The sequence below is a fragment of the Erythrolamprus reginae genome, chromosome 9, assembly GCF_031021105.1.
Source record: "Erythrolamprus reginae isolate rEryReg1 chromosome 9, rEryReg1.hap1, whole genome shotgun sequence".
NCBI lineage: Eukaryota > Metazoa > Chordata > Lepidosauria > Squamata > Dipsadidae > Erythrolamprus > Erythrolamprus reginae.
This window is the reverse complement of record NC_091958.1, coordinates 24,248,622-24,264,846: the sequence shown is the minus strand read 5'-3', so window position 1 is coordinate 24,264,846 and position 16,225 is coordinate 24,248,622. Positions and strand designations below refer to the sequence as shown.

Below are 16,225 nucleotides of genomic sequence, written 5' to 3'. Positions count from 1 at the left end.
AATTCCCCAGCCAGCATTCCCACACACACACATGCAGACAGGACTCACTGAAGCCTCAGGACCTCCTGTAGTCTCGTTGGGGTGTTTTTCGCTCTCCCCAGAATTCAGGAAAGCCTCCTGAAGCCTTGGAGAGTGAAAAACGGCCAAACGGGCTAACCGGAAGTTTGTTTCCGAAGCCCGGGGATGGTGAAAAATGCGCCAAAAGGAAGCTCGTTTCTGAATACTGGTTGGGCCGTTGGGGTGTTTTTCGCTCTCCCCAGAATTCAGGAAAGCCTCCTGAAGCCTTGGAGAGTGAAAAACGGCCAAACGGGCTAACCGGAAGTTTGTTTCCGAAGCCCGGGGATGGTGAAAAATGCGCCAAAAGGAAGCTCGTTTCTGAACTACTGGTTGGGCCGTTGGGGTGTTTTTCGCTCTCCCCAGAATTCAGGAAAGCCTCCTGAAGCCTTGGAGAGTGAAAAATGGCCAAACAGGCTAACCGGAAGTTTGTTTCCGAAGCCCGGGGATGGTGAAAAATGCGCCAAAAGGAAGCTCGTTTCTGAACTACTGGTTGGGCCGTTGGGGTGTTTTTCGCCGTCCCAAAGGCTTCAGGAGGTTTTTATAAAAGGAGAGGAGAGGAGGGCATAAACAGCCAAAAAGAAGGCTGAAAATCAACTGGCCATCGCACGCATATGCGCTGGAGCTGACATAGGGCAACGCCTCACATGCCCTCAGAGATGCCACAGGTTTGCCATCCCTGGTCTAGAGTCCACCCGTGTGGTCCATGAACCTAGTTGATAGGTTTGTGTGGTGTGTGAAGCCAGCAAGCTGTGATTTATGTGATTTTTTTTCTCTTTTAATGACCCTGTATTCCAGCAGCCCCCAATCCTTTGTGCATCAGAATCCAGTTCCATAAAGAGAAGTTTTGCACGGATCAGAGGGGCCGTGGTTTCACATGCTGCCTGCATGCCACAGGTGGTGCTTCGCTTGTTTGCGTGGCCTGTTTTGTGGCATGCCACGGACCAGTGCCAGGGCCCAGACTGCTGTAATCCCTGCCATTTTTTAGTTTGGAGCAAGGGAACAAGGGAGCTTTGTTGTTTCACTGCATTAAACCTACTTTGGGGTTGTGCTATAGTGGCAGAAGGGGGCACACAATGGAAGCATCATGCCACAACATCCAGCCCTTTTTTGGATGCAGCAAGGCACATCGGTCCAGGGCTGCTTTTGTCATTCTATTGAGAAACATTTGATCTAATGCAGTGATGGCGAATCTTTTTTGGTTCAAGTGCCAAAAGAGTGGGTGGGGGTGTGCCAGCATGCATGCCTGGGCCTCCCCCCCTCCCATTTTACTTTTCCTGCCACAGTAGTCAAGCAAATCTCGATTCCCTATTGGCTTTGCTTGTCAGAAAGTTAAGGAGAGCGGAGTGTGGATTGGATTGGATTGGATTGGAATGGAATAGAATAGAATAGAATAGAATAGAATAATAGAGAGGAATGGAATAGATTGGAATATAATAGAATAATAGAGAGGAATGGAATGGAATGAATAGAATCTGGTAGCAACACAGGCCTTTCTGAAGGTAGGTGAAAGAATGCCCAAATGGGCAAACCAGAAGTTCGGGAAAATGCACTTCTGGTTTGCTGTTGTGCTGTTTCTTTGCACTATGGGGCTTCAGGAAGCTTCCCTGAACCCTCCAAAGTGCAAAATACAGCACAACGGCAAACCGGAAGTGCATTTCAGAGGGCGAAATGGCCTTTCCCGATGCCGAAAATCAGCTGGCCAGGGCATGCACGCGTGCTGGAGCTGAAACATGGCAAAATCTCACGTGCCTTCTACGGCACGCGTGCCATAGGTTCGCCATCACAGATCTAGTGGAACCTCTGTGTTACAATTTTACTTTGTTTTCCACCTCAAAAAGGCAGAAAAACCTCGTTCCTGATTTTTGGCAGCCTTTTGCCAATATTAAATAATTTTATGGCACTCCAGCATCGGCCATCCCAAATGGCTTGATCAGAGATTTAGAGATATACACTGAAAATGGTTTAATCGAGCTCCTCGCTAGGTATCTTAACAGGTGTGAGCATCTGACCAAGCTTTTGGTGAGCTCTGAAACTACCGGTAAGTCGAATCTGACCAGTTGGGCTTTTGATGGGAGACACTCAGAATTTCAGGGCTGCAAATAAGAAGAAGAAGAGAAAAAGAAATCAATAGGTGTATAATGGTGGTTGTTATCCTCTAACGCCCAGAGTTCCCTGGAAATGGAGTGGGTTATGAGCATCATTAGATAGATAAATAAAATATATGGCTGCCAAGAAAATTGCTTGCCTGTGTCCATGACTTTCCAGGGAGTTGAGTGCAATGCAAAGGGATCTTTTACTCTACATGTATGTAATTATTTTCCCTTTCTGTCTCAATAAAATAAATGTGTCTGGAGCCAATTTGAAGAATCCTATGCAATCCTGTAATATATCATCCAGTCTTCTTGATATTTCTTTTTCCCCCTCTTTTTTCTTTCTTTTTTCCCTGCTGGCTGCTTAAAATGCTTTAGAGAGAGAAGAGTTTTGAAGGAGATGGGACTGTTGATGAACCTCTCCTTCAAGTTTGCAAATTAGCCGCAAAATCTTTTTATTCCATTTTTTTAAAAAAAATTTTTTTGCATGTTTTGATCGGTCGCGATGGTATTAATGATCATTTTGTATGATGTGTGAATGAGCCTCAGTCCAGTCCAAGAGTTCTTTTGATTCTTATTGTAATAATTTATTGGTTGTCGTGTATTTATTAGTTACCAAATCTTAATAAAGTGCCAGCTATTTTCTAGTGTCCAAGACACTTTATTGGATTTCCTTTTACAAAGTACAGGGCAGTGTAATAGCTCGAGGTTAAGAAGTTGGACTTGTCAGCTGGAAAACCTACAGTCCAGGTTTGATACCCGAGTGCCACGCGAAGGGGTGAGCTCCTGTTCCTCGCTCCAGTTCCTGCCAACCTTGCAGTTTGAAAAACATGCAAATACAAGTAGATAAATAGGTACCACTTTGGTGAGAAGGTAACAACACTCTGTGACATCCTACTGGCCACACGAGCATAGAAATGCACCAGCCCATAGAATCAACAACAACTAGCTAACAAAGACAGATGTTAGGATATGCCTTCACTACTTCTTAATAAGGAAATTTTTCATCAAAATAGTTTCCTGAGAAAGAGAACAGTGCATGTAGAAATTTGAAGATTTTAAAGGTTTTGGAGATGTAAAAAATTTAGAGAATATGGAATAGCATAGAGGAAGAAAGGATTTTCCGGGAGTAACTAGCAGAAGATCAAAAACGCTATGATTAAACCACTGAAATAACTTCCCTTTTTAAAAAAAATGAAGTTTGTTGTGAGTTAACGTAAAAACACAAAGAAATATCAAGGGTGGGAGGGAAAGAGAGAGAGAGAGAAGGAAGGAAGGAAGGAAGGAAGGAAGGAAGGAAGGAAGGAAGGGTCAAGAGAAGGTAAAAAGGATAAGAAAGCAGTGACTTCTGACTTTTTTCACTTCCTCAACTAGGTGTAGCCTCGTTCTTATTCTCACCAACTCTTATCGTACGAAGTGAATTTTCTGGATGACTTAAAGGAGAAAGAAAATTAGGAAGAAAGCATTGGGACTTCCAAACAGTGGCAGCCATGACCTCGCCCGTTTTTTAAAACCTGTATTATATACTCAAAGTAATGCAAAACAGAGACAGCAGCATGAAGACGGGGACAAAACCCAGGTCCTTCGTACAAATGAAATTAACCTCCAACTTTCTTATTTCTTCTGCATCCTAAACGCTAATGATTCATCCAACAGGGTTCTTTAACTTTTGTTTTCGCTGCTGGGTTATCAATTGTTCTTTTAAGCTTAACTTGGTCTCTCTCCTCTCTCTCTCTCTTTCCCTCCCTCTTTCTCTCTCCTTCTCCAATCCCCCCTTTTCTCTCCTCTTCCGCCCATCTCCTTCCTTCTTTCCAACACAGAACCGCATGCACGAGTCTTTAATGCTCTTCGACTCCATCTGTAACAACAAATTCTTCATTGATACCTCCATCATTCTCTTCCTCAACAAGAAAGATCTGTTTGGTGAGAAGATTAAAAAATCACCTTTGACCATCTGCTTCCCTGAATACACAGGTAAGGAGGAGGGCTCGGTCTGGGATTCTTAGATCCGTGTTTTCAACCTGTACAACTTTAGCATGCATGGACATTGACTCCAAAATTCCCCAGCCAGCTGTGCAGTGGAAGCCCACACATCTTAAAGTTGCTGAGGTTGAAAAATGGATCTCTAGATCCGTGGTGGGTTCCTACCAGTGCGGCCCAGTGCGCCGTTCCGATAGTGGTTTGCCAATTGTGCAATTTGGGTGCGACAGCTCAGGTCTCTCTTTGCCAGTCCGTGCGTGCCGCCATTGTTTTTTAGACTTTCCCATGTTTCTCTGCTCTCTGAGCATGCACAGAAGAAAAATCGTCCTTCTGCACATGCGCAGAAGCAAAATGGTGCTGGGGATGCGCACACGAGCATAACTTGCATGAATGTAGGTAGTACATTCATAAAACATAGCAAAAGGTAAGCAACCCTCCCTGCTCTAGTTTACAAGAAACCTCTATATTAACCAATCGACATGGGAGGTGGACTGACATCTCGGGGACTGTGACATCATCACAGCAATGACCGTGCACAGCAGCAGTAAAAAAAGCAAATTCCATGCTTGGCATGATTAGGAAGGGAATCGAAAATAAGTCGGTAAGTGTTGTATTGCCTCTGTACAAATCGATGGTGAGACCACACTTGGAGTACTGTATATACAGTTCTGGTCACCGCACCTCAAAAAGAACTGGAAAAGGTGCAAACAAGGGCAACAAGAATGATCAAGGAAATGGAGCACCTCCCTTATGAAACCAGGGTGCAACGCCTTGGTCTCTTCAGCCTTGAAAGACGGTGTTTAAGGGGTGACTTGATCGAAGTGTATAAAATCATGCATGGGATAGAAAAGGTGGATAGAGAAAAATTATTTTCTCTATTGCACAATACTAGGACGAGGGCACACACCCTAAAGCTCATATCAGATCAAATCAAGGGAAATATTTCTTCACCCAGAGGGTCGTTGATTTATGGAATTCACTTCCAGAAGAGGTCGTGACAGCTGTCAGCCTGGATAGCTTCAAGGCAGGATTAGACAGATTCATGGATGCCAAGTGTATCGGTGGTTATTGAAATGGAGGTCCATGCCTCTATGTTGGTTGAGGCAGGCAGGATTCCCTTGAGTACCATTTGTTGGGGGTCAGGGGAAAGGGAGGGTTTTGCCTCCTCTTTCTGCTCAAGAGCCCCATGGACAATTGGTGGGCTACTGTGTGACACAGAATGCTGGACTCCATGGGCTTTGGCCTGATTCAGCATGGCTCTTCTTAGGTTATTATGTTCTAACAAAGGACATCATGGTGGCTTGTAGGAATGTTGGGCCTCACAAATCAAGCTGAGTCTCTTGAAACACTAGAGAGCATTCTAGCATGAAGATCCTGGCCTCTTGCACCATGGTAACGTCGTGGTTAGAAAATATGATACAGCAGGCAAATTCTGCCGACTGCCAGCAGTTCAATCCTGACCGGCTCAAAGTTGACTCAGATTTCCATCCTTCCAAGTTTGGTAAAATGAGGATCCAGATTGTTGGGGGAAATAGGCTGTCACTGTAAACCACTCAGAAAGGGTTTTAAGGCACTATGAAGCAGTAGGTAAGTCTTAAGTGCTCTTATTGTTATTGCTCTTAATTCAGCCCTGCTTCCAAGATGTTTTTTGTGAGTCTTCTAAAATTGTGCAACACAACCTTTTGAATCCGAAAACCTGAAGTCAAATCAATCCAATTCAACTACACAGTTGGTTTTTTTAAAAACAAAAAAAATTACTCAGCTGCGATTTGCAATTCTTTGGACTCCAATCAGAAATAGCCCGTTTGCAGAAATGCTAAATTCTCTTCAGTCCCTGAATGGCAGCCAATGCGTGTGGGTTTTTTTAATCATTCCCAAGGCATCTATTTTGATTTCAAGCAGTAATTCAAAGATTTGATTCAGAAGGATGAACGAAGAGTAACAGGCAGTGGTGGGCTACGAACCGGAGCACTATATTGCGCCTTCCGCCGTGGCTTGTAAATTCTTGTGGGACCAGCGCGATTTTGCTGCACCTGTAGAAGTAGCAAAATCGTGCATGGAACTGCAGGTAAAACCTCGCCGAACCAGGTGCGCTATTTTGCTACTTCCACAGGTGTAGCAGCAAAATCGTGCTGGTCCCACAAGAACGTACGAGCCACAGCGACGAGAGCAATTTAGCGTTCTGGCTCGTAGCCCACCACTGGCAATAGGCCTCTTATTCTTTCTTTCTTTCTTTCTTTCTTTCTGATTTGATTTGATTTGATTTGATTTGATTTGATTTGATTTGATTTGATTTGATTTGATTTGATTTGATTTGATTTGATTTGATTTGATTTGATTTGATTGCCGCCCCTCTCTGTAGACTCGGGGCGGCTCACAGCATACAATTAAAGAATTCATGACAAATCTAATAAATTTAAAAAAACATTTAAAAACCCCATTATTAAACCAGACATACATACACACAGACATACCATACATAAATAGTAGCCTTAGAACAGTGTTTCTTAGCTCCGGGCAAACTTGAAGGACTTCAACTCCCAGAATTCTCCTGCAAGCCTGGCGAGAGAATTCTGGGAGTTGAAGTTCACCCATCTTTAAAAGTTGCTAGCATTGAGAAACACTGGTTTAGGGGATTCCCACTCTTCTATCCAACTGTTGGCAGAGGTGCAAAGTTTGCATGGAATACTAGCTTGTTGTAATATGGCCCTTGACTTCTGGATAACGCTCCAGAATTTTAAAATACAATTTAAAATAGCCACAGGTCACAGGGATAGCCAAAATCTTGAAGGATCTTTATGTTCTCAAATGAAATTGAAAACTTGAGTTTAGACATGGATATAACATTTAAAGCTCTATCTTCTTTGTATTCAAATACAGCAGAGTTGAGTTCTGGTAGCTTAAAACCTCTTTCCTCCTTTGGTCATAATCCCTGAAAAGCACCATCATTACCCAGTGCAATTAAGAAATTGCCAGGATACGAGGGGAAAAAGGTCCCCACTCTTGCCTTAACACATTGCAATGGGAACTCTGCAAAGATGCGAAGGGAGGAAGCTTGAGTGATGCTTCAAGCCAAATATGCTTTTCATTAAACTTTGTGAAGCAACAAAACCCTGGTTTTCTACAGAAGAACAGAGTTGCCACATTGCTTGGCTTTGGGTTGATGTGAAAGCCTCCCCCACAGCTAAGAGCCTTTCAGGTTTGTGATTGTTCCAGAGGGGCCTGTCAGGGTGAGTGACACCAGGAGAGTTTCAATGGAGCAAATGACATCATGGCTTCACTTCATTGAAATGAATGCAGTTGGCTCCAGGTCGTGACTTGAATGGAGGTCACATCCCAGAGGCCTACTCAGAGAATGCATGGTGTGTTTGTGTGTGTGTGTGTGTGTGTGTGTGTGTGTGTGTGTGTGTGTGGTGTATGTATGGGGTTCCTTGTATTACAGAGAATCTGTGCCCGCCCCCCAAAAAAGAACTTCTTTGCACAAACTGTCCTAGAACAAGAACCTATCCTGAGGAACATGTTAGTTCATGGAGGTTATTTCTGAAATAACATGTCAACATTATTAGGGTGAACAATACTCACTATCTGGGAATACTAGAAGGTTGTTTTCCTTCTGCAGTAGACCAATCTGCTCAGTCCGGAGATGGGTTGTTGGTTTTCCAGGAATATCCATTTTGGATATCAAAGTTAATATGGAGACTCTCTGTAGTAGAGAGGATATTCAGTGACTTCTAGTATTCAAGGAAAGAGACAATTTTTATTTCCCCCAAATCTGAAAAGAAAGTAACTGGTTTGATATTCAAGCTCCAACTGGATTAGGGGTTCCCCAAACTTGGCAACTTGAAGACTTGTGGACTTCAATTCCCAGGTCAATGTTGCAATGTATAAATCACACAGCCTGAAGAGGTTGCTGACTGGTGGATGATTAGTTGTGTGCTGTTAAGTTGGTTTTGACTTTTATAAATCAGGAGTCCTCAAACTTGGCAACTTTACAACTTGTGGACTTCAATTCTCAGAATTATCCAGCCGACATAGCATAGCATAAGCATAGTAAAGCATAGCATAGCATAAGCATAGCGTAGCTTAAGCATAGCATAGCATAAACATAGCATTAGCATAGCATAAGCATAGCATAAGCATAAGCATAGCATAGCATAAACATAGCATTAGCATAGCATAAGCATAGCATAAGCATAGCATAAGCATAAGCATAAGCATAAGCATAAGCATAAGCATAAGCATAGCATTGCATAAGCATAGCATAGCATAAGCATAGCATAAGCATAGATAGCATAGCATAAGCATAGCATAAGCATAAGCATAGCATAAGCATAAGCATAGCATAAGCATAAGCATAGCATAAGCATAGCATAGCATAAACATAGCATAGCATAAACATAGCATAGCATAAGCATAGCATAAGCATAGCATAAGCATAAGCATAGCATAAGCATAAGCATAGCATAAGCATAGCATAGCATAAACATAGCATAGCATAAACATAGCATAGCATAAGCATAGCATAAGCATAGCATAAGCATAGCATAAGCATAGCATAAGCATAGCATAAGCATAAGCATAGCATAAGCATAGATAGCATAGCATAAGCATAGCATAAGCATAGCATAAGCATAAGCATAGCATAAGCATAGCATAGCATAAACATAGCATAGCATAGCATAAACATAGCATAGCATAAGCATAGCATAAGCATAGATAGCATAGCATAAGCATAAGCATAGCATAAGCATAAGCATAGCATAAGCATAGCATAGCATAAACATAGCATAGCATAGCATAAACATAGCATTAGCATAGCATAAGCATAAGCATAGCATAAGCATAGCATAAGCATAGCATAAGCATAGCATAAGCATAGCATAAGCATAGCATAGCATAGCATAGCATAGCATAAACATAGCATTAGCATAGCATAAGCATAAGCATAGCATAAGCATAGCATAAGCATAGCATAAGCATAGCATAAGCATAGCATAAGCATAAGCATAAGCATAAGCATAGCATAAGCATAAGCATAGCATTGCATAAGCATAGCATAAGCATAGCATAAGCATAGATAGCATAGCATAGCATAAGCATAGCATAAGCATAGCATAAGCATAAGCATAAGCATAAGCATAGCATAGCATAGCATAAACATAGCATAGCATAGCAGGCTGAGGAATTCTGGGAGTTGAAGTCCACGAGTCTTAAAGTTTGCCAAGTTTTAAGACTTCTGAACTGGATAAACACAACTCTCAGCACAGTGCTTCCCAACCTTGGCCACTGGAAGATGCACGGAAGTTGAGTTGAAGTCTTCGGAGAGGGGCGGCATACAAATCCAAATAATAAAAATAATAAATAATAAATCCATCTTAAAGTTGATAAGCTTGAGCAACTGGCTTCATGCAATGGAGGCTTCACACAACATCTGATACAATGGCTGGATTCCCACAATTTGCTAAAGCCAATTTGCAAAGAGCGGGGAGGAGGTGCTTCAAAAAAAACCATAAGACAGCAATCAAAGCTTTGAACTTGGGGCAGCTAGAGCGATGTAAAAAGAAGTGAAGCTCAAGTTGCATAATCCCACTTGAAACGTCACTCTTGACCTTCCTGGTTGAAGTCCAATTTCAACCTAGGACAAAACTATTCATAAGCTAAAGCAATGATGGCAAACCTTTTTTCCCTCGGGGGGTCCGAAAGAGCTATTGCGCATGCACGACTGCCGACACCCATAATTCAATGCCTGGTAAGGGTGAAAACAGCTTCGCCCACCCCCCGGAGGCCCCCTGCAGGCCAAAAATGGCCTGTTTCCCAACTTCTGATGAGTCCAGTAGGCTTGTATTTCACCCTCCCCAGGCTCCAAAGGCTTCCCTGGAGCCGGGATAGGGCAAAAACACCCTCCCCCATCCCCCTGAAGGCTCTCTGGAAGCCAAAAACACCCTTCTGGAGCCTCCGTGTGAGCCAAAAATCAGTTGGCCGGCACACACGTGCACATTGGAGCTGAGCTAGGACAACGGCTCACGTGCCATAGGTTCGCCATCACTGAGCTAAAGTATTTCCTAATTTGCATTATTACGTTCTCTCTGAGCCAGGAGGCAGCTTTATAAATTGTTCCTAAATAAATAAATAAATTATTCCCCTCATACTCACACCCACCCACGTATTTATTTTATTTATTTATTTGTTGGACTTGTATGCCGCCCCTCTCCGAAGACTCGTAGCCTTAGTTTGGAAAGATGCAGTGATATTTCTCTCTCTGTACCTTCTGTTGAATCAAAGGCTGCCAAGACAAGTCCGTGCAGTTTTCCTGGCAAGGATTCTGAGAAGTGCTTAGCCATTGCCTCTTGGCTAGGGCTGAGAGAGAGAAAGAGTGACTGGCCCAATATCACCCAGGTGTCTTTGTGCCTAAAGAAGGACTAGAACTTCCATTCTCCTGCTATATAGCCTGATGCCCTAACCACTACACCACACCTGACTCTCTAATATGATTTAGGCTTGTTCAAATAGGTTTGGGCCCATTTCCCAGTGCCTCCTTTATTTATTATTTATTTGGTTTTTATGCCGCCCTTCTCCTTAGACTCAGGGCAGCTTATAACATGTTAGCAATAGCTCTTATTTTTAACAGAGCCAGCCTATTGCCCCCACAATCCGGGTCCTCATTTTACCCACCTCGGAAGGATGGAAGGCTGAGTCAACCTTGAGCCGGTGATGAGATTTGAACCGCTGACCTACAGATCTACAGTCAGCTTCAGTGGCCTGCAGTACAGCACTCTAACTGCTGCGCCACCCCGGCTCCTTCCTGGAGCTGAGAGAGAATGACTGCCCAAGCTTACCCAGCTGGCTGTGTGCCTAAGGCAGGACTACAACTCCCAGTCTCCTGGTAGCTAACCTGATGCCTTAACTACTACATCAAACCTGGCTGTCTAACACAGGTTAGGTGTGTTCAAATGGGTGTGGATGCAAAAGTTGCTGGTCATTGCCTTCTTTGTAGGGGTCAGAGCAAGTGACTGGCCCAATATCACCCAGATGGCTTTGTGCCTAGGGCATGCCTAGAACCTCCAGTCTCCTAGCATCTACGCTGATGCTTTAACTTCTGTATCAAACCTGGCTATCTAACATGGGTAAAGTTTGTTCAAATAGGTTTGGACACAGAAGTGGTTGGCCATTACTTCCTTCCTAGGGCTGAGGGAGAGTGACTGACCCAAGGTCACCCAGTTAGCTTTGTGCCTAAGGCAGGACTAGAACTCCCAATCTCCTGGTATATAGCCTGATGCCTTAACTACTACACCAGAGGTCTTCAAACTTGGCAACTTTAAGACTTGTGGACTTCAACTTCCAAAATTCTCCAGCCAGCTATGCTGGCTAGAGAATTCTGGGAGTTGAAGTCCACAAGTCTTAAAGTTGCCAAGTTTGGGGACCCCTGTATAACATCATATCTGAGTTTCTAACATGTGCTTGGCTTGTTCCAATAGATTTGGTCACAGAAGTGGCTGGTCAACACCTCCTTCCTAGGGCTGAAAGAGAGTGACCAGCCCACAGTCACCCAGCTGGCTTTAGAACTCTTAATCTCCTAGTAGCCTTGGTGGTGCAGTGGTTAGAGTGCAGTACAGCAGGCTACTTCTGCTGATCACCAGCTGCCAGCAGCTTGGCAGATCGAATCTCAGTAGGCTCAAGGTTGACTCAGCCTTCCATCCTTCCAAGGTGGGTAAAATGAAGACCCAGATTGTTGGGGGCAATAGGCTTACTCTCTGTAAACTGCTTAGAGAGGGCTGGAAAGCACTGTGAAATGGCATATAAGTCTATGGAGAAGAGCGGCATACAAATCTAATAAATGAATGAATGAATGAATGAATGAATGAATGAATGAATGAATGAATGAATGAATGAATGAATGAATGAATGAATGAATGAATGAATGCTACTGCTAGTATCTAGCCTGATGCCTTAGCCACCACACCTGGCTCTCAAACATGGGCTAGGCTTGTTCAAATAGAGTTGGGCACAGAAGCCATCTGTCAGCCCCCTTCTTCCTAGGGCTGAGCCGGAGAGAGAATGGCTGGCCCAGCTGGTTAAGGCAGGACTAGAACTCAGGACTGCCTGGCTTCTAGCCCTACTACACCAAAATTTGCCGTCGAAAGTTAAGCCTCAAGGTAAGACGATATATAGAGGTAGTAGAATCCAAGACCAAGCTACAAGGAATAAATTGGAATCACTTTATAATATGTAAACAGATATTTTGCTCTTGAGTTAAAATGGTATATGTAAGAAACAGCCCCAATTTGGTGGTGGGGTGTGACTGTTTCTTGGTGGAGGGCACCAATCACAGAGCACTTGTTATATGTTGCGTGTGTGTTTATACTCTATAACAGTGTTTCCCAACTTTGGCAACCTGAAGATATTTGGACTTCAACTCCCAGAATTCCCCAGCCAGCATTCGCTGGCTGGGGAATTCTGGGAATTGAAGTCCAAATATCTTCAAGTTGCTAAGGTTGGGAAACACTGCTCTATAAAGTCAATTAAAAAATTAAATTAAAAAGAAAGGAAAGTTGAACCTCCATTCTTAACAACCGCCTGAAACCAATTCTTCCTTCTCCGCAGGACCCAACACATACGAAGACGCAGCGGCCTATATCCAAGCACAATTTGAAAGCAAAAACCGTTCGCCAAACAAGGAGATTTATTGTCACATGACCTGTGCGACAGACACAGGCAACATCCAGGTCGTATTTGATGCCGTCACCGACATCATCATTGCCAACAATCTTCGAGGCTGCGGCTTATACTGACCCCCTCCCTCTCTCCCTTCTTCCTTTCCCTTCCTCCCATCCTGTATAGCAAGCAGCATATTTGGAAACAATCACAGCGAGAGGAAAAATAATAATAATAATAATAATATATAATAAAATATTTGGGGGGGGAAAGGCAAAACAAAGTGCGAGTCTCACACACACAAACACACATGTACAAACACACACATGTACAAACACACACACACAATACACGCACACAGAGAGAGTAAAAACGAACCATGCAAGTTAGTAACCGAAAAGGCATTTGTGATTATATAGACAGACGTATACGAGATGCACTTTTTAATTTTAAGTTTGCCTGAAAAGGATTGTTCCCATGTCCCTATCTCGGGAACTTAGTTCTTCTTTCTTGTTTAAGTAACTTGATGGCAGATAATTCAGCCTCCTTTTTTTCCCCCTTCTTACCTACCTACCTTCCTTCCTTCAGGAAATATAGAGGAAAATAAGAATTAATAAGAATAGCCAAGTGATTAAACCAGTTAATTTTTCTAAAGCATTTAGCCGCATCTTTAAGAATGTACTCTCCTGCAAGTTTAAAAAGGAAACCATTTTCTTTTTAACAAAAATAAATAAAAAGAAAAAGTAGCAATGTTATTTTTTTAAGGCATTTATGCATAGGGTGCTTGAAGGAAAGGCTTTTTTCCTCCCTTTAGCTCTAAAGGATTTTTAAAGACACCTTTATGTATGAAAAAGTTTCTTCAAAGTATGTTACCACCGAGAGTTCCCAGTTTGTTGGTCCCCTCAGCTTTGGAATGATTAAAAGCAAAGGAAGGCAAAGGGAAAATTGGAAGAAAAAATGTGCACGAAACACAGGCTTCCCTTCCACAAAGAGACCACGCTGTATAGCCACCTCATCCCACCTGTAGCTTGTTAGGAATCCTTTCCTTTTTCCCCAAGCTAAAGTTGACACATTTGGTCCTTCCTGCCTCCACTTCCCATCCACCAGGGAGACCAAGAAAGGGGAAAATTCCATCCCTGGTTTGAAAGTGGGACTTACCACATTGGCCCCATCAAGTGAGGAGAGGACATTCATCCTTGGATGTTAAGGATTTTTACCAAGGAACATCCTTGGATGTCAACACATTTTTGCCAAGGAACAGGGGTCCCCAAACTTGGCAACTTTAAGAACTTGTGGACTTCAACTCCCAGAATTCTCCAGCCAGCTATGCTGAGAGTTAAAGTCCAGAGGTTCTTAAAGGTGCCAAGTTTGAAGACCTGCCAAGGAGCAATGCACCACCAAGTTAGTACAACATTTATTAAAGATAAAGGTTTCCCTGCCTAGTCATGTCCGACTCTATAGCGCACGGAGCTCATCTCCATTTCTTGGCCAAGTTGTCTGAAGATATTCCCCTGGTCATGACATCACTGAGCGCTGTTATCCTCCCACCGAAGGCTTACTTATTTATCTACTCGCATTTGCATGCTTTCGAAGTGCTAGGTGGGCAGGACCACCTAAGAACCAACCAATAACATTGATTATTTGGCTGTAACTAGAAGAGGGGTTCCTTTGAGTGCTTCTTTGGAGAACCCCCCCCCCCAATCCATGCATGCAACCCCGTCTTTGTGTTCGGGCCCAAGCCATCTAGAGTAGACTTTCTGCTCCCAAACACCAGTCTCAGGTTGACACAAGCTTTTTAGCGAGGGCCTCACCTTGATGTCCTGCTGTGCTTAGAATCACGGCTAGTTTGTTGAGATGCAATGAACAGGATTCTTTGGCCAACTCTTTTGATATTTGGGAGGGGATTCCAAAAGAGAAGATGAGAATAATCAAAAAATTTGTTCAACATCGGTGCTGGGGAAGAACGGAAGGATTGCTCAGGTCCTTCCTACTGATGCATACAAGCAACACTCAACCACACCTTCATATCCACACACAAACGTACCTACGTGCCCCCTTTTTTGCTCGCTCCCTCTCTCCACACACACAAACACAGCAATGGCTTGAAGCAATTCTGAGGAAGGCAGCTTCCCTTCCGAGGTAGTGATGAGATCGCCCCATCAGAACCTTGATGGTAAAAAGGGGCATCCTTGTTTTGCTTTGGTGAATGTTTGGGAATTAGCCAGAGGAGTTCCTCATAACAGACAGAGCAAATGACCCAGAAGTTTAGAGGAATGTTGGTCTTGCCTCCCAATCCTTCCTCCGTATCATAACAGGTGCTGTTTTTTGTCCACGGGATGCGGAGAAAGGGAGGCACTACTACGACCAATAAAATTCCCACACCTTAGGTTTGAAGCTGATAGAGAGAGCTTTAGATCAACAGTGGGTTCCAAATCCCGTCGCTACCAGTTCGCACATGTGCAGGAGCCTCCTGAGGAGCGGGTGGGCCACCGCGGCTACCGGTTTGCCGAACCAGGCTGAACTTGGAACAACCCACTGCTGTTTTAGATGCATCAAGATGGCCAGGAAACATCAATGGGAAATATCCAGGTTTATTTTCATAGTCATAGTCATTGCTATACATATTTGCAACCTCCCTCCTCCCTTGATCCTCCGTGAAAGTCCTCCCAAAACACTTTTGGGCTCAACCATCGCTTTAGGACCGGCCAACAAAACCGGGTATATTTTATTTGGGGTACAGGGGAAGGTTTAATAATGATTGTTTTGCTTGTCTCATTCACTCTCTGGTTTCGTATTTTGTTTCTACAAAAGCACAGCTGTCACTGGTCCAAGGGAACCAAAATTCTCTCTGTGATCTTGTTTTGATGTTTGTTCTGCTTTGAAGGCCACTTAGTACCATGCACCCATGTTCGGTCCTTTTGGAGGGAGTGGGGAAAAGGGGTTAATTGAGTTGGGAGGATTTTTTAAAAAAAATTCCTCTCCCTGAATTTAATTTCATTTTATTATTTAAAGTTTCCATGCTCCCTGTGAATCCATTTCTTCATCTGGCTTTTCATTTCCTTCTTCCTCTTCCAGTCCTTATGTTTTGTGGTGGTATCCCTTTCTCTCTCTCTCTCTCTCTCTCTTTCTCTCTCTCCCTTCCTTCTCTCTCTCTCTCCCTTCATTCCTTCCTTCCTCTCTCTCACTCTCTCTCTCTCTCACTCTCTCTCTCTCACACTCTTTCTCTCTCTCCCTTCCTTCCTTCTCTCCCTTCCTTCCTTCCTCTCTCTCTCTCTCTTCCTTCCTTCTTTCCTCTCTCTCTCTCTCTTTCTCTCTCTCCCTTCCTTCTTTCCTTCCTTCCTTCCTCCCTCTCTCTTTCTCTCTCGTGGGGTTGTTTGTGCTGCAAAAAACAAACATAAAAAGACAAAAAAACTAGGAAAAAAAGATATAAAAATTAAAAACACGCA

The 16,225-nt window shown here is 43.4% G+C and overlaps 1 protein-coding gene across 1 annotated transcript; it reads left to right on the top strand.

Moving 5' to 3' along the window:
* The first annotated feature begins 3,972 nt into the window (after window positions 1–3,972).
* LOC139171961 (guanine nucleotide-binding protein G(o) subunit alpha-like) lies at window positions 3,973–15,907 on the top strand. The gene is made up of 2 exons (XM_070760508.1): window positions 3,973–4,121; window positions 12,729–15,907. The coding sequence occupies exons 1-2, from the start codon at window positions 3,974–3,976 to the stop codon at window positions 12,914–12,916; spliced, it is 336 nt and encodes a 111-aa protein (XP_070616609.1). The 5' UTR covers window position 3,973; the 3' UTR covers window positions 12,917–15,907.
* The last annotated feature ends 318 nt before the right edge of the window (window positions 15,908–16,225 follow it).

Bases quoted from the DNA above. Each gene is read 5' to 3' on its own strand.
- LOC139171961 (XM_070760508.1), top strand. From the start codon at position 3,974: ATGCACGAGTCTTTAATGCTCTTCGACTCCATCTGTAACAACAAATTC. The intron at 4,122-12,728 runs GTAAGGAGGAGG...CCTTCTCCGCAG, and splicing joins CTGCTTCCCTGAATACACAG to GACCCAACACATACGAAGAC.